Source organism: Neopelma chrysocephalum, unplaced genomic scaffold (genome assembly GCF_003984885.1).
Source record: "Neopelma chrysocephalum unplaced genomic scaffold, ASM398488v2 Primary Assembly neopelma1_70, whole genome shotgun sequence".
Taxonomy (NCBI): Eukaryota; Metazoa; Chordata; class Aves; order Passeriformes; family Pipridae; genus Neopelma; species Neopelma chrysocephalum.
This window is the reverse complement of record NW_020897730.1, coordinates 3,658,136-3,677,366: the sequence shown is the minus strand read 5'-3', so window position 1 is coordinate 3,677,366 and position 19,231 is coordinate 3,658,136. Positions and strand designations below refer to the sequence as shown.

General features: G+C 40.0%; 1 protein-coding gene across 4 annotated transcripts in view; it reads right to left on the bottom strand.

Annotated features, from left to right (window-relative positions):
- The window catches only part of PID1 (phosphotyrosine interaction domain containing 1), an 85,949-nt gene that overhangs the window by 46,415 nt on the left and 20,303 nt on the right, over positions 1-19,231 (bottom strand). For 2 of the 4 annotated variants that reach the window (XM_027686236.1, XM_027686234.1), the window contains exon 2: positions 6,971-7,117. In XM_027686236.1, the coding sequence (XP_027542037.1) occupies positions 6,971-7,105 (135 nt within the window). In that variant the 5' untranslated portion in view covers positions 7,106-7,117. Of the gene's footprint in view, positions 1-6,970; positions 7,118-12,097; positions 12,250-14,372; positions 14,394-19,231 lie in introns of those variants that run through there. The other 2 variants (XM_027686233.1, XM_027686235.1) reach the window with 2 other exon arrangements.

Genomic DNA, 19,231 nt, shown 5'->3' with positions numbered 1-19,231 from the left:
TGCAGTGTGTGCTGCCTGAGGGCCCTGCTGTTGGCACGGCTCATCCCACCGTGCTCACAGTGGAGCCCACAGCAAAGCTCTCATCAGCTTCAGAGGTGCAAGGCAGCACCTTACCATCCATCCAGTCATGTTTTGAAACGAATGAGCACGTGCAACTCTCCATTTTCAACATTAGAACAATATTCGACCAATACAGTCACTTGCAAGATTTCTGCAAGCATTCTACTCTTCCACAACTTCAGGATTTATTTTTTTTTTCATTTCTGTAACACTACACAAAGAAAAATTAAAGAACATATTTCATCTTCATAGCACACCTTTGGAAATCACCTCATTTAAGCGTCCGTATCTCTCACCAACTAGAACTATATCTAAATATACTGAAGCTACTAAGATTTGCCCAACGCAAGAGTTCACATGCATCCTTTTGCTTCATTTCATAAGGGGAAAAAGAAGAAAACAAGCTCTCAGTTGACAGTACAAAATATGTAATGCTTAAAGATAACAATAGAAAGCCTTTAATGAAGCAAGAATAAGCTCTGTGCTTCCCTCTCACATTAAACATGGCAGAAAACATTAGGCTCAGGAGTGATGGTACAGTTTAGCTTGTCTCACTTGTTTAAATTGTTTCTTTATTGATGCTAATGGCCATCTTAATATTACAGGCCTACAAAATGATAATGAAGACCAGGCAGCCAGTGGGAGTTGTATTTACAGCTGGATAAACCTGCACTCGAAACAATCATTCTTGACCCTTCTGTAGATGCAAAGAGAACATTTTTAATCAGCTTTATAAGGATAAAGTGAGGTGGTTTTAAGAATATGTGCAGCTTCCAATCAGCTGTGGCTTCAGTAGCCAAAAGAGTAATAAACGTTCAACAGAAGTAGGCTTTTTAAATTACTTATGGAAATTTACGTAAAACAGTAGATTGTTAACTACCCATTTCTGTTATCTGAATTTTACCATCCCAGAAAGTCTATGGACACATTTTCAGCCCTTTAGAGTCAACAGGACAGCAAAACCAGAAAAGAACACCTCGGTCTTTGGGTATTGAAATTAGAGACAGCCTTCTTGTTGCATTAATTTTGTCTGATTCAGTATCAAGACACACAAAACCAACCCATAACAGTAACACAGTAACAGTGCAGCAGAGGGGAGCCATTTGTCCACACGTCAGCTGGGCAGAACAAGAATTTAGGGGTTGGGGAGCAACAAAGGGGCAGAGAAATGAGGCTGGTGTTGTCACCACCAAAACCATGCTGCATAGGTTGCTGGGCTGCATGAAGCTGGAAAGATGGCTCCTCATTTGAACATTTTCTGAATGTTGAAGGGCCCCCAGACGCAGCAGATGGGGAGCACGCTGTCCCCTGAAAGCTAAAGTGATAACATATTTGGCCACCACCATGGCTGTGCTGATTAGGATGGGGCACTAGGGTGGCAGAGGTTGCACAGGCCAGAAATGCTGGGCAAAACATCTTGGGAAAGTCTGATCTAGAGGGGAAAAAAAGCCAAAGAACAACAGTCTAAGTTTTAAAAGTGCAATGACCAATAAAAGCAACAACACAGCATTACTAAATTTGCTGTAGAGACATCTAGGGTAGAGCAGAAATGGGGTATTTTGCAAGTATGCAGTAAGAGAGTCCTGCTGCAAGGCCTTTGCAATCAAAATTAACAAGGCAGAAAACCAGAAATAGGCAGTAATATCCAAGCAGTCATTATTCCTAAATGACTCTCTTACACAAGGAATTGGAACCAGGCTTAGCAGGGCAATTTTAAGACAATGTTTTATTTCTTTAATATGTATCCCAATGAGAAACATTGTATTTCTATAGATCCTAACAGAATCACAATCAAGATTACTCTCTATTCACCCTATAAGCTTATTGCAAGCCTTTCCCTTGCAGACTAACTTCCAGGCTCTGCTACACTGGTGTACATCCCATTGCTCAAAGCATGTTGGGACAGTTTCACACACAGGGAGAATGATTAGTGGGGCCCACAGGTGATGGAATTGTCTCTAATGCTGGAAGTGAGTTTTGAGAAAAGAAGAAAAATGGGAGAAAAAGAGACAAAGGGAAAATGAAAATTCTTGGCAGCAGCCAGCAAGGCCAGGAGAAGAGCAGCAACAAGGGCAACAGGCTGCTCCAGTGGCTTTCCTGAAGGGGCCAGAGCTGCAGCTGCAGGAGAGCAAGGGCAGACACAGGTAAGGAAGGGTCCCTCAAACAGTTCCCAGCTCTCCCAGAAAACACCTTAAATCCAGTTCATAGACTGACATAAGTGTACCAGCACCAGGTGTACCCCAGAGGTGCAATGGTCAAAGCTGGGTCCCAACTGCTGACACTACACTGTGCCAGGGAAGCCCAGCTGCAGCACAGCCCCACTGTGGTCACCAGCCTGCAGCCAGCCTAGTACAGGAACCACTTTCTTTTTGCCTCAGGAGTGAAGCTATTAAGCTTTTCTGAAAGACCAAACTCCATTTATTTATATTACTTCTTGGCTATTTTTAAATCTGTATCAGTATGTGCAAGACTTGATTTTAAAACACCATCACCACTCTAATGCCATTAATACAAATTTTTAAACAAGACTTTCATCATTCTTTACCTAAGACACACCATGAGAGAAGTTTCAACATCATACCTTCCATAAGGCCTGAATTAATAATTTTACCAAGTCAATCCAATACGACAGGCAAGTAACAAGTATCACTCCTGCAAACACCATATCATTAAAATATATTTTCACCCTTAATAAAAGCTACTCTTAAAAATGCAATTATTTGCACTGTTTATGCTCCTCTCATCTCAGCCTCCCAGGCTGCTGAGAAAAGCTTGTACGCTGGTGGGAACTGGAGGAATGAGATTGCCTGACCCAGGGAAGCTACTGACTATTCAGCACTGACTTCGCTTTGAGGAGCCTTCCAACAGAAAGGGAAAAAAAAAATTAAACCTACTACACCACTTCAAAAATCACAGACAGCATTTTTAACCTCTGTCCTTTTGCATTACTGCAGCAGTGCCTGGAAAAGCTAAAGTAGGAGAGAGAGAGACACTTAGGCAGCTCCCTTCGTGCCACCACCACAGCTCAAAGGGACAGAAATCAAGAAACATTAGAATCAGTGTAAGCCAATTAGGACACTGAGGAAGAATAAAACATGCAGAACTTAAACAAAATCTGTTAAAAGGCATGGAGAAAGCACGCACTTCTGCATAGAGAGTAACTTATTTTCTGGAGATAATCCAGATTTTGGGTTTCCATCTGGCAGAACTTATTGTGATAAGGGATGAGGAGGTTTTCAGCTAAAACACAAGAGTACACATTTGATATGAAAGACCCACAAGCAGGACAGCCACAGACTAATCAAAATCCTTAGGATCTGAACAATAATGGACACGTTTTTATATACAGATATCTAAATCATACTCATATCCATATAGAAAACATGCTCTATTAAAATAAAATCAAATTAGGAACCTGGGATTGAAAGTGTATTCCAGATAGTGAGAACAGAAGATTTATTCTCACTTTTTGTAGTCTTTCCCCAGCAATGGGTGGTTTAGCTTAAGCTTAGACTTGCCATTTACAGATATACAATAAACCAGTTGGTTTTTTTTTCATTCTTCAGAGCAGCTGCCAACCTTAACACTTGGTGATCCAGTATTCACAAATGCCATGTCTCTTGCAGGGAAAAGGCAGGATGCACAAGAGTATCAACCATGACTCCTAGAGAGACGACAACCCTCTGAGCACTGCATCCCACTGCCCTGCCCCGGCAGGCTCGGCTGAAGGAGGATGGGAAGCTGCAGTTCCTCTGGGGCCAGAGACCTGCCTCTCATCTGGCATTCACCATGGTTCAAAGAAAAGCAAATGACCCCCAAGGAAAAACTGAGTCTGAGTGCTTTATTGTACCTAGAAATCCTGCTCTGGTTTAGGCTGAGTGGGGCTGCAACAGTCCAACCCCAGGGTGCACAGCTGTCTCTCCCCATTTGCAAGCAGGACTGGTAGGGAAAGGAGGAAAAGGGAGGCAAGAAGGTGTCCTTTGGGAACTACAGCCTCGAGTCAACCTGTCTGACTGAGCAACCAGCACCACAAACTCCAAAATATTTTTGCCTAAAGCTCTGTGCTGCAAATCTATGCTAATACTATCCATTTCTCCTGCTTGGGGAAATCATGCCCACACATCTAGAAGGGTGGGAACGGCGACAGCAGAGACAACCCAAGCAGGCAGATCCAGACATGCAGTTGCAGCAGGAATGAGTCTTAAGCCTTCTGCTGTAAGTAAAAAATATATTTTAGGAAACACGATGGCAAAAAAGTTGTGTCAGATCTGAAACTGAGTAGGAAAGAGGAGCTCTCTGAATTTGTTCAATTATTTAACTTTCCAAATTTGGTGGGGGTTCCCCCTAGACTACTTCAAGCAAGACATTTCTCTGCTATTTTTAAAACCACCCCATTCAATTACAGAATGAGATTAGATCTCAGCAAGAAAGTTTTGTTTCTTCAGGATTCAACAGTTAACTCAAAATGAAAGCAAAAAGAGAAGTCTGATGAAAGGACAAGGAAAAGAGCAATCACAGAAGGAAACCAGTGCCCAGACATCTGAAGAGCAAAGCAATTGCTTGTGTCAAGTTCCCATAAGAAGATGGTGCCAGCTGAGGCTTATGTTAAAACTGTGCAATAAAATTAGATGTCTGGAGCCTCTGTCAGAAGAATGATGCTATCTCATTAATGGGATTATATAGAAAAATTGGAGGGATTTCAGTCAAGAGGAATAAAACGATTAAGGATCAAAAGAATGTGACTCACGAAAGCAAGTAAAAACTGGATGCTGCACTCTTGCCTGAGAAGCCCATGTCTCAGAACCAGAGAGGCTTGGTGGTACCAATGACACCACAGCATCTACCCCCTTACATCTGGAATAACAGAAGTAGATCAGATCCCATGGAGAAAAATCTCATATTATAAAATCCTAGTTTTGTTACAGCAACACTATTATTGTAACACTCAGTAAGAAACTAATAATCAGAGGAGAAAGAGGTGAGGAAGGCTAATTACCTATAAACAGCTGGCAGATACAAGCCCCATAAGAGAAGAAAACATTTAGTGAGGAAAAGGGCAGGGGGGAAGAAAGAAAGAGGTTGTGACTACAGAGACTGGGTAAAATCAAAGCCTTTTGGTTAGAACAGGAGAGGATTTCTTAGCCACAGCAACAACATATATGTGCAGCCACCTTCCTAAGGAGGGTACTGAAAATCACAACTGCTGAATCACCTGAAGAGGGGCTGGCCACTACCCCAAAAACATCATCATGAGACTCCAGCATTGACATGAGCTACAGGAGAAGGGGAGAAGGCAAAACACTGCAAGAAGGAAAATGGGAGTGTTGTGGTAGCAGATGTTCCCTAGTCACAACTACTATGTTACACTGCAGAAAAAATAAATGAATAAATAAAAGAGATCTAAATATAGAATGAGATTCTCTTCACTGAGGCGTTCAACATCTCTCTGCAATTCATCTTCTCCAATCGAAGGACTGTAGGTTAAGTAAAAAGGTTCATTTAAATTCTACACACATTCACAAAGATAAACTGATTTCAGAAAGCATTATTATGTCTGAACTCTCTCACTACGGGTGAAAGCCAGATACTTTGTGAATCATTTTGATCATAGCTAATATTCTCTAAAAATTCATTACATGTCAACATAAAGGACAAAAGACATCACCATGGAAGTGCAGATGCTACGAGCTACCATACAAAGCACATTAGGGTCACTTCCTCTGCATTCCTCTGCATCAGCACAGGGAAGCACTGCTCCAACAGCCAGCAGCAGTCTTGTTCTTGGCTATTGTGAAAGGCAAAAATTCAAACAAAAATGACACTTCCCAAGAAGAAACTTTGCAAAGGAAGTACCAAACCTGGAAGTACCCAGGTACCATATGCCAAGAGAAGTAGGGGAACACACTATAAAGCAATTTCTTCCAACCCCATCTCGCATCAGATCTCCCAGCAAGGAAGATCATGTGTGCACACATTTGTGCATACACACTGCCAGGGTGGGGGTTTAGGATGTGTAATTGCACTGTGGACCTTATCCAGTATATGAACCAGCAGGCAATGGCTCTTCTGGAGTTCACACTTTACAGAGCAGTGGAGGCTGAAGCCCAGTTCTCTCCATTTTTACTAAGACCCTCAAGGGCATATATCCAAGTAGGGTGGATACTCTCTACAACAGACAGCCAGGCTGGATGAAGGGCAATCAGTTGCCAAGGTCTGACGGGCAGCACAGGCCAAACTGGTACCCAGCTCAGTCTACAAGGCTGCCCACGGCTCTGCAAGGCTGGGCGAGCTCTGCAATCAAGGAACATGGCTCCAACAGAAGATGCAAACAGAGCAGATTTGTTTGCTATTTTTATATGGTTTCTTACCACAAAAGAACACACTCAAAGCTCTTAAGCCATTAAACTTTTAAAAAGAGGAATAGCTTTTTCAGAAGCTGTGCTTTGATGTAACTGGGCAAATTCATCTTGTTGCTTAACCAAATCAAGACCTAAGTCTCCCACTCCTTTTTTTTTTTCTTTTTTTATCTTACTTAAAAAACAAAAACAAACAAACACAAAAAAAAAAAAATGCTCACACCCCCAAAAAAACTAACCTCAAGTTTTTAGCTCTCGCAGAAATAACATCTGTGTTTAAAACAAGCAATATTCATTACAGGCTGTTAGAAATCCTCCACAATTTGCATCATGGCACATAACCCAAATCTTTTCCTCCTGAAATCCAAAATTTCTGGTCAGAAATTCTAAATTCCTTTTTTGATTCAGAAACTTTATAGTAATAGTAGCACCTAATGGGGTTTCCAGAACAACAACAATGATCATGTTGGTTCCTTTGGGCTCTTTGGAGCTTTCACAAATACATGGGACACTTCCACAGTTTTCCCATTCCTTAAGTTTATACTTCCGAGTACCTTGCATCCAGTGTGAGTCCGGGTCTTCATGAGGGGAGTTGTGGTGCACAGCTCAATGGCTTCTGGTTCGTGGAAGATCACTGTTGGGAGAGGCTCTTTACGAAGAGTTAGGACATTCAACTTAGTCTTTAACATGGTCTGAAAGTGCTAAACAGAAAAAGAAAAGAAATTACCTCCAGTTATAGTGCAGAAAAATGAGAGTTAATAGTTGGACATGCCTGCATGTTTCATTTGCTGTTCAATGCCTAGGAAGTTTTCATGGGGAGAGTTAACAAGTTTCATAACTTAAGAGCATTCATTATTACTATCAACAATGTGGATACTGCTTTTAACTAAAAAAGATATACACACAAAATGAGAGGATTTATTACAATCCACGTGTGTTCCAAAAAGGGTCTAAATTCAATCTCTGATCACTCACAGGCATATTACAAAATTGTTCATGGACCCACTTCCTCTACTAATGTCCACAGGGAGGGAATAACAGGGGATCAAAGAGCGTTCAAAGAACTATGGATTTATTCATTCTTGTTCTCTTTCCTCTATACTTAAATCTCATCCCACTGACCTTTGTAGACATTACCATTCCAACTGAAGTAAATGCCTCATTGGTTTGCCTTTATCATGTGAATTTTATATTCTCTTCCTTTGTAAGCAATAGTTCCTGCAGTCTCCAAAGTAAATGTCACTACAGTACTAATGAATAGATGTCATTCAAAACTTGTCACTTTCTTTAACAGACTCCCCAGGCTTAGGTGAAGAACTATCCAGGTGGATAGTAAAGTTATCAAATTAAGTTTTTCAGCAATTGCTTAGAGTGAAGAAAGTGAATCCTTGAAAGATTTCCAAATCAATTTTGTGGAATCAGGGAAGTTAGAGAAATTTTTGAACATCTGGATGTTTCTTTGTACTGACCTTCATTTGAAAAACTGAACATTTTCACTTGGTACTACATATCTCAGGGGGGAAACACATAGATATGAACCAAATCAATGAAATACTCCCACCTAGTAACATACTGCAGCACTGTCTAATGAAATATGAATTTATCAAAGCTTCATAACTCGACTCTTATCAATCAGCAGTTATTAGACATATGGGGAATGACTCCAGATTACTTTCATCAAACTAAACCATTTGTTCTGACTTTTGATAGGGGATTCTTAACTTGTTTTGCAGTCACCCATTTTCTCAGCCTCCCCTTCCTCTCTGCAAGGCAGACAAGCATTACAGGGTCTTTTGCAGCAAAAGAGATGCTAAGTGATTTCCCAGAAACATGCAAGAAGTCTCTACCAGAACTAGAAAATCAACACAGATCCTTGCTGTTCAGTCCTGTGCTTTAGATGAAGAGAGTGCCTATTAAACATTTTATTTATACACAGGGAATAAATCAACTATTTAGATACTATGATGGTTTTCTACGGATTTTTGCGTATATGAATACTCCACTGAAAATAAACTTCCTACTTTATTCATAAATACTTTACCATCAGCTAACTGAAAGCCTGTTAATACACTTTTAAAACAGTTTAGTACTTAGTTCATCAGTGTTTAGATCTAATAATTGTTATGATAGTGGAACTACAGCACCTCAAACACTCTTAGAAGCATGTTCAAGGCATATACCCTAACAATCTGTGAAAATAGTACTTGTTTACCTATCTCACACATGAACTTACAGCCTGTTAACAGCAATACTTCAGGGCCTCTGCGGTGTTTGTACAAGCATTTTCATCCCAGCAAAGAAATCCACTCATATTATTTTTCATCTGGCTCATATTACACATTCTCCTATTCACTCTCCCTAACACAGCTCCAGCAAAAAAGTACTCCATTTAAGATGATTATACACTAAAGAATATTCTTTGACGTGTTTCTGAAGATAAAAGAGCTCTTTGACAGCCAGGATTACTAAGCTTACTGAGAAAATCTACTTCATTTTACCTTTAAGTTGTGATTAACAGCCTTTTTTTTTGGAGTTTCCTAGGCTTCTGCAGTGAAGTTGTTAGCAAAGGTTAAACAGCAGATAAACAGCCATGACAAGTATAAAGCAAGCGGAAGGTCTGAGATGCTGAGGATGAAGGAGCACCATCAATTACCAACTGCAGTGTTGGGTTTGCTGGTCCCATTAACTAACTTCTACAACTGTCTACTACAACTGCAGCACTATCAGCTTGACTTGATTTTGTATATAGGCTCTAGGTTTGTTAACCTATTGCTGAGGTTGTATTTCTGGAGAAGAAATTATGCAGAAGGGAGAGGGTGCTGGAGGTCAGGCCCGGCCATGCGCAGGTCACAGTGATTCCCCACCTGTGACCAATCCCTTTTCAAGCACAGGGAAATGCTGCATCCAAGGCTATCTTTTTCTTGTGGGTGCAGGGGATGGGAGAGGAAGGCAAATATGGAAAACTTATGAAATGTATCCTTAACTTGAATTTTGAATCAAACCAGAGACAATAGTTGCAAAACATCAGGTTGAAGAAGAATCTGTCCTAGCATTTAACTCCTCCCTCCCTTCAGTGCTGAAAGAGCTCTATTTCCACAGACGAACTGTTTATAGAGCTTTTCACATAAAGAAGGTTGCTTCTATTAGATAATAGAGGAAAAAACTCCATCTAGCCCCTCTGAGTTTCCCTTGGACTTTCAAAATGGTTGTTCTCTTTTGCTGGCATCTCTGTAAACTTCAGTGGGACTATTGACAGAAGGAGCACAATTTGACCAAAATGAAGAAAACTATTATAATTATCTACTTTTTTTTTCATGTTGTAACAACCACATATACAATCTTAAACAAGGAAAAGACTACTCTCTGCCTTACAAAGGCAATTCAATACTTGTATGAGCAGCAAGTTGGAGTGGTTGGGTGCCAAAAACACTAGAGCACAATTGGCAGCAAACAGATGATTAATTGCCAGAGAAGTGCAGAATGGATTGGGGGTGGACACAGAAATAGCCTCTTGCTTTGGAGCTCATGGCTAATGCAGACAATGCTGTGCTCCCTGCACACAGGTCATATGATGGCTGCCATAAGAAAATCAAATCTGTGCCAGGAGACACCACGCAGTGAGTCCCCAAATAAGCACATTATTGAAACACATGCCTAACTTTCACTATGTGAGCAGTCCCAGTAAAGCACACGTGGGTAGTCAATGGGATTATTCATGTACTTTAAGCCAAGAACAGGATAAAGTGCTTTGCTGAACCCATTTCTTAGGTTTCCACTCCAAACTGGCATCTCCTGCGGAAACTGTTGGCAAAAGCTGACCTATAACAGTAGCCAATATATTTTTTGAGAAGAGGCATTCACTCTCTGTGATGTGAACCCAGAATATTTCTTTAAAGTGCTTTAAGTTCACAAAATTCTTGAAAAGTATGACTTTGGCAATTCAGGGAATAAAGGTTCAGGCAACCTTATACCATTCACATTTCATGTGCCAGAACCCCTGGGTTCATGTGGTGGCTCTTATACTGAAAACCATCAGAAGAAGATATTCTCAGCTGGCATGACTATAACAATAGTTCAAAACTACACATCATTCATTCTTTATCCATTTAAATGATGTTACTGATATGACTTTATGTTTGAAAGAAATCCAAAGAACAATATCATAGTAAGAAATTAGCAGTAAGTTTTAAAGTGCCTTGAGCAAACAAAAATACCACAGAAACGATCAGAGCTGTAATTAGCATTGTATTTTCCTATTTGCTGAACATTAAATCATTCAGAGTAAAATTTAAGTAAAGCCCCCTATAACATTGGGCAACTATCTTAATTCAAAATCCTAGTTTTGCTTATTCAAGAATTTAAGTTCTATCAGTTTATTTTGCTTAGTTTACCAATATTAATGGCATCCTTTCCCCCTGCAGAAGAAAACTGAAGGGTGTATAACTGGTAGCCCAAACTCATAGCAGGCTAAGACTGTCACTGTAGAGGTACTTGTCTCTTGCCTCTGTGGTGACCTTCAAAGTGCTCCTTATTTCAATGAAACCCCTGCCATCACTAACTCTCTACGTTACCAGTTAATTAAACATAAGAATCAAGAACTTCTAAATTGTTTTCAACATATATTTTATCATCAGATCAACAGTCACACATCAGCTCTAGACTAACTATTTCACAACATTCAATTTGCAAATTTTAGGTGCTATATATTTAGTTCAGGCACAATTTCTGTTGCTGTTAAAACTAAAAATTAACAGCATTTGGGTTTTGGTTTAGTTTGTCAGCAAAAATACAGTCACTTCCACAATTCTCGCCAAATGTCTTGGAGAAAACAACTGTGATTACATACAAGGAAACATGACTTGGAGGAGAAAAGTATGCACTGAAATTTGTAATAATAATGCCCTTCATCTTCAGGTCTTAACAAAACAGTCACTGCTGTTCACAATACTGAGCAAGCCTGGGTTTAGTGGATCTTTTAATTGTCATGATGGAAATGAAACAAGGACCCAAATTCAAAAATCTAAGAAGGGGTTATACATTGGATGTTAATATAAAAATAAATGTCAAGAAAGAGGGGACTGTAATTCATTGTAATCTGAAATCCAGCAACAGGAGATGAGCAAAATAAACATATTTTACAGGCTAATTGGGTTGCAATATGGTGAATGTAAGAAAGTCTTCAGCACCTTAGCCCTCATCCCCCGTTCTCTCCTAACCACAGCATTACAATAAATACACGATAACCTAGCATCACATTTCCAGATGACCTGTATTTGGCCAACTTTGCCAAAGATTGAGCTCAAACCTGAAAATGACAGGATGTTAACTTCAAAAAGAATTATTCTAAAAGTTCAAAGACTCTGAACGACCGATTTGCCAGAACGAGAAGCAGTCCTCTGGGCAATGCATCCTTCTACAGCACCTACAAAGGAATTCCCAGATGAAATCCACATTAGTGCATCAGCAAAAGATCAGTCACAGGGAAATTCAAAAATAACCTCTATAATTTACTGCCTCAGTGCAACTACTTCTCTACCTTTAAAATACATTTAGTTCTGGAACGAAACCAAAATTTTTCAACAGCATCCTACAGCGAGACAAAGCAGCCTAGGAGGGGAAAGACACAACCAAGTGCACTGAATTGCAAGAGAATTTTAGAAAATGCAAATGTTCCTTTTCACCTATTTCCAGTCCATAGATACGAGGCTTCACTCTTACTCGTGGTCAGAGGAGATGACAACACAGTAGACCTTTAGCAATACGGTTACCCCTCAGTGACATGAGCACAGCTGTGACCAGAGGACCACCCAACCCCAAGCCTCCAGCTTCTCAGCAAGAAAAGAAGAATTCTGATACATAAGAAAACTGATCCATTTCAAGGCTTTGTTTTGTTTAAAGCAAATGCTGTCCAGTAGAGATAAATGTCACATCTGATCCATTTCTTGTTAAACAAATACTGTTAATACAGTTTAAATGCTTTTCCTCCCCATATTAAACTATACAGTGCTTTATTTATTTATTCTTTACTAGTAGTTCATATAAACTTTGTACTGAGCACTACAATAAAACCCACTACAGAGGGGATGGAAGCACTTTGTCATGATAAAGTCAGAAATCATTCCATCAGCAACCTGCTTTGTAACACAAAACTGACTGGCATGCACAAACCCAAGACCATATCATGACTTTTTATACTCAAGCAGATCCAGCCCAAGTAATCTTCTTGAAAGCAATCCAGCTCTAGAAATCTGGTTATTAAAAGCATCTCTCATCTAGCATCTCAAGATCTATATTTTGCCACCCTATCAAAGCAAATCCATTCAATCTCTTTCAGGTAACAGATGGTACTTATGGGAAAAAGCAGATAATTACCTCTGACTTTACATCTCTCAATCACAAAGAAATGGCAACACGCACAAGTGGTAAGACAGACTTGCCTTTGGGCACCCTGTGACACAATCTGGAAGAACAGGAGCTTGGACAGGCCCATGGCACAACTTGGTGCAACTCAGTGGGCTGAGGGCATGGCACGCCAAGGGTCTTGGGACAAAGCACCTGGGAATGTTGCTCCACACACATAAAAAAAACCAAAATCAAACCAAACCAAAAAACAAACAAACAAACAAACAAAAAATAAAACCACACACCACTATAACATCACGCCAAACAAAATCCCCAGCACTTTTGTCACCCCTCCACACGCCCTGCATGGTTCTACTTTAGAAACTGAACCAGTGCCTGCCACCACTGCCCCCCTCATGTCCCCCTGCTCCCACAAAACCCCTCAGCAGACAGCATAGAAGAGAGACAGGGGCAGCAGGGATAGTTTGGGCATAGAAAAGAGTGATCTGCATTTGCCAGGGTAAGTTCTAATTTGTATGACAGGACAGCAAGCAGAAGATGGCATCAAAGCAAGCAGGACATGAGACTGGGGAAAGGAAAGCACCAGGAGAGGCTTGCAGGCAATGCTGGCTGCTGCCAGGCAGAGACCCTCCTGGACTTCTCCTGCTGTTACTGAATGTAACAAGGCAGTCAAGCACAAAGCTATGATGGATAAACCTATAACATACAGAAACTACGGATAGATAGAAGGGAAGGGGAACACAATACTGCAGATGGAAAAACATGACAAGGTACAGAGAAATACAAGATCAGCTGAGTGTCAAAAGGCCTTTCAGCAAAGATGTTACTGAATCTTTGCATGCAAGCACCGAGAGTTATTCCACCTTACTCTAATACCAGTTTGTTAGGGAATATTCTTCTTCCTACAGTGATAAGACATATCTCATAGGCGCACAACTATCAAGATTTCATAAATAAAACCTGCACTCCCCTATCAATAGCTGCCTGTGTGACGGTGCTCACATTGCCTTGTTTTCTTACAAGTTTAAAGAATGTCTGTTTCCTCACGATTTAATTCATGTGAAACGTTTTGTTCTCAGACCCCGTGTACTTTGAGTTTGCTCTGGCTGGATGCCTTCATTCTGTTGCCAAGCTCATGCGATTCCAATCAGCAGGATCGCTGCCCAAACAAAACACAATCCCAGATACAAACACCCTCCAAACTGCAGGGAACTTCAGAGCCAGATGAGAATTTCATGATTGATCCTCTAACATCTCTCTATACTTAGTCAAACTAAATCCTGACCTAAACAAACCTAAATATAGAGGATATTCTGAGACTAAGTTTCTAGTTTAGCCAGAATTGCTCAAAACCTGAAGTCCCACTATAGAGATTCACAGCCGAGGAAGGAGTCAAAGACACTCATAATCATGAAAATAAAATAAGACGTTCCTAAGACATCAGCTACCACTATTTTGGCTATAGAAATCATTGTTAATTCTCAAATTTTAATAACTTTGTCACAACTGAACTAATTCTTGTAACAAACAAACCCAATTAACATAACTTTGTTACATATTTTATTAAATGCAATCATTGTAAATAACATTTACACTTGCGTAACAAGTCTGCATTTTCCTTCCATCCCATTCTTGATGATGTTGATTTCAAAATGTGTGCAGAAGTCCAGCAAACAAAACCAGTCTTGGAAGTACATCTCCGTTATGTGGCACTGAGGGAAAGTCATTCCCATTATCTGCTGTTCATCATCTCATCACCAGAGCAGAAGTACCTCCCCAAAAGCACCGTATCTGTGCGCAAGACTGGAATTTTAAACCAGATTACAATTTCAAAGATACCAGTATGCCAGAACTTCTCAGTGCAAGCAGAGGTATTTATCAGCTCCAGCATTTTTCAGGACAAATGGCAGTCAAAATACAAGTCCAAGACAAGACAAATGGTTTTAAAAAAAGAGGAAGAGTGGAAATAAATTAAGAAATAGGAGATGACAAGAAGAGAAAGAACAAAATAGAACATGCAGCAGCATAGATATGTCAAGTTCATTCACTTTGATTTTGAGCTGACCCCTTAGCTGCTTTCCAACATATTTTTCTCCTAACATGAGTTTCCAGTAGATGTATTATTTGGTATAGTTGGCCCAATATTAAAACAATGGAATCCTGCAGCATGAAGGCGGCTGTTGCTTTTTCAATTTGCTCTTGGAGGCGTTCCAATAATTTCTGTGTCAGAGGATGCTTTAAAAAGTTCTTTCTCCTCACTCTGTGCCTGGCAGAGCAACCCCATCTCAAACAATACCTGCCAGACAGCCACTGCATTCCCCAATACAGCCTTTTCAAAACCAGCATTTCACTCTGTCACACTTCTTAATTTTTTGCAATAAATCAATAACTTGGTAAGCAGTTATGTACTTCAGTGACCTGTTTCTTGCCTTGCTAAGACTTATTTTCTGAGACAGGGAAAGGAACTCGATGACAAAGGTACCTGCTGCAAACAGGGAATCTGCCCTAATACTTTGCTAGAGGTAACAGTGTGTCTAATACTATGGAGAAAGAAGGGTACAAATTCTTAACAAAAGAGTGATATGTGTTGCTTAAACATAAACCAGATAAACTTCTGGTCTAATGAATTATTGTATTTACAGCTACAAAATAATGAGAATCCACTCCTTCCTCTAAAGCTGTTCATTTTATCACTGAGTCCTCTGATGCTAATTTACATCACTGTCTTTTCCAAGTTGGAACCACCCCCAAGATGTAAGCCTGGCACTCCTGAGGGTCTCTGAGAGGGGGTCCTCCTATCTCCCATGGACAAAAGCCCTTTCCAAATGAACAGACCTGCATCTTCAGCAGGTCAGCCTTTTCGGAAAGCCTTCATGAAGGTGTATCCTCTCAAACCTTGCAGGGTGTGAAGAAAGAATCCTGGTGGCTTTAGTGTTCCCTCCCTCCACACATGTCCATAAGCACTATCAGTACATGCCCCACAGCATTCCCAGGTGAACCATGTCTGGTTCTGTCCCATACACCTTCCCAAGGACACTTCCCCAGCCCTAACTACACTCACAGGCATTTCACCTCCTGTAATATTACTCCATTTCTGCCTCCACTAGCAAATTATTCATCGTGGGGAAACTCTGCCAGGATTTGTAGCTATACAAACCTTTCAGCAGATAATGCAGAATATAGACCAAAATTGGGTCCCACTGTAGTGCAAATGCATAACCACTATCCCCGGGGCAACTTCACATAGTAAGTCCTCCCAATTCTTTAAGCCATGAATAAAAGTAGCACACTAGAGAGCCTACATCAGAAATAAGGGAGTCTACAGAAAGTGATCAAAAATACCTTTCTACAAAGTGTCTCATTAATTCAGCAGAGCTTTAGATTTGGATAATTGACAGGATTTGCACCAAGAAACCTTTACAAAAGAAAATCAAACCGACTCATTTACATTCCTTTTTCTGTTGCAGCTACCTTACTGGTTAAGCTGAGCCCTAACAGCCAGATGCAAAATTACTCTGCTTTTTCCAGTTCAGAGGGACTCAAGTAAAATGGCCAAGTATAGGGTTCCCCTTTGCTGGGGCCAACATAAAGCATCCACAGGTAGGACAGCCCTCCAACATTCACATCCTCCAGATATAAAGGTTAAATCCGCATGGTGTTTTCAAGGTTTTTCCAAAAGTAATTAATCTTTTGTGATGCTTCCATTTTTCTGGTTTTCAAAGGACAAGTCCTTAGAGGTTGACAGGAGGGAGATTAAGCTTCTGAGTTCTTGCAATTTAAGTGCTCAAACCCAGAGATACTCAGAAACTCCAGCTTCTCTATAAAACCTCAGTTTCTTCTTCTTTACTTGTCAGCAAAGTTCAGATAATTTTGCAGAAGCTTAACTAATCCCTCAGCTGAGTATTAAGTTCCAAAATGCTGGTGATTATACATATACGTACATATCCACAGTTCTTAGAACAAAGAGGGGAAAAAAACCCTAGGAAAAAAAAACAAATCCCTCCAGAAAAGAAATAAAATATGCACTATGATATTCAACCAGATGCCCTCATTCCCCCAAGGCATGGTTAATATACTATCTGCCAGTACATATGGGACCAATTAAAAAGAGCTAACTCCTCACACAGGCGCTGCAGCGTCACTCTGGAGGAATCCACAATCGATTAAACAAACTCATTCCAAGTAATTCCATTCTGGAAACACATGCTCATTCATAACCAAATCCCAGTCTTTAGGAATCTCATATGCCATGAACAAAACAACCCTGCTTCCACAGAAATGTCTGGCAATACAATCTGAAGTTCAACAGGAACAGAACTATCCTCGTCTTTACTGCTGCTTTACATGTGCTACCACATGCACCTACATGAAGACTTGCCACTACTACTTACAGTGCTATGTCAGTCCTATAATTCAACATTGCCAATGAAATAAGGTGCACTGAATTATGGAAATATTAAATTGTTTAACTAAAGGAAACAAAGGAGTTCAAAACTATCCAAATGTTCTGTTCCAGCAAGACCAGCAGAACAGGAAGACTTTACCTCTACAAGGAACATCGTTCAACATCTTTACATTGTGAAAGCTACTTTCTCCGTTTCCAGTAATTATACTCTTGCTTTTGTCCAATCTGCTCCAAATGCTGGTCAATATAGCAACCACTTGCAAGTTTCCACACATAAAAAAACTAGAAAATAAAGAATTCCACACAGCAACAAAGAGGAACACCCTTACTCTCAGTAGTCTCAACTTTCTTCCCTCCTCCATTGATTGCTGACCACCACAAACACCATCTATTCTCAGCCAATTTAGAACTTAAATAATTTTACATCAAAGAAAAACTAATCAATTCTGTATTTTCAAGTTTGGGCTCAACTTCAAGAAATGAACTTGCAAAAGAAAAAGGAATGTAGATGAGAGGGTTGTTTGGGGGGGTTATTATTAATAAATGTTTGTTCATGCAAACCCTGTCAATTATTGCAAGTAATATTTTAACATGTTTCAGACTTAGGGGAAAAGAAATAATACAGAACATCAAGATCCAGGGAAAAGGACATGGGTTGTTAAAGCCCTGAGCTTCTCTAGATGCAGATCTAATATATATTCCTGTAATACAACATGATGGAAGTGTTCTGAATACCCATTACATTTATGGTCTCCTGTGTACCTGTGTCAGGCAGCTAGTTAAACAGATGTGAAAGAACCAACAAAATTAAAATAAATTAACTGCCTGCCCAGCATTCCCCCACCGTCTTCTTCATTTGCCCCATTCAATTTAACTTAGAAGCATTACTGATGCAGTCATTCCAGAAACCCTCTAAGCACACAGAGCTGTAATTCTACAGGAGACATTAACAAGGTGGTTTTTATCAAACTTAATGCATCTGAAATCTAAATTATTTACCCTGAAAGAGAAGGGAGTGAAAGAATTCAGGGGCCTCTGATAAAATATTAAAGTATTGAATCCTGTGAATACATATTAGTCATTCCACCGGGGGAAAAAAGTATCAAGACAAATATTTCATTTAATAAAAAAAAGGCACGTATTTGGCTGAAAAAAATACTCAACCCTGATACAAAATGTTTGAGCAGCTTTACAAATTCAGTCCTCTATAATTATACCAAGACTGCTAAAAATTCCACTTTCATAACCGCCACCACCAATAAATAATTGTCAAAATAAATTCAGTAGATTACCATGAAAAAATGTGTCTTCCACAGCTTAATCTTGCAATAATGCTTTTTATAGCATGCCTTTCTGCCCAGATTTGCAGCTCTTGTTATTTGCATTCTGATCACTAAGCACAAAGGTCATCAATCTTATAATTCATTTTTTTTATACTCTAAATTCTTCATGCTGCAGCTCTGCCAATGGTTTCTCACCTCTGCTTATCTAAGGTATTTGCATATATAATGGCCATAGAGTTCTTTCAAAATATCTCCAAGCCACACTAAGTGATGTCAAGGATGGTAATCTGGCCAAAAGAAAAAGAAAAATAGCCCAATTCTGAACATTTTCTGGTATATTAATAACCAGATAAACTGTAAATGTGAGGCAGATGGATGCATGCATACAGGGATTCAATACAAGTCTCCAATGCCACTTCTGTAAGGGTCAGCCCCAATTCTGCAACGAAAGATGAATCCACAGAAGACTTTTCAAGGAAATCTGTCAAGTTTCCTGGTCTCTTCCACAAATCCTTTTAGGAAAAGTAACTCTCTAGCTCCAGATATTTACTGTGGTTTCTTACCTTTGGAAAGCAAGGATCATTTAAAAGGCAATTAAAGTGAACACCAACCCATGGCTGGGATCATCAAGACCAACTACCCTGACAGAGCACCATCATCAGAAGGGAACCACAGTGGAGTACATCCATCAGTGAAGCAACACAGCAAACAGGGCACAACAGGATGACAGCTTCACCAGACTTCTGTCTCATCACCACTCACTT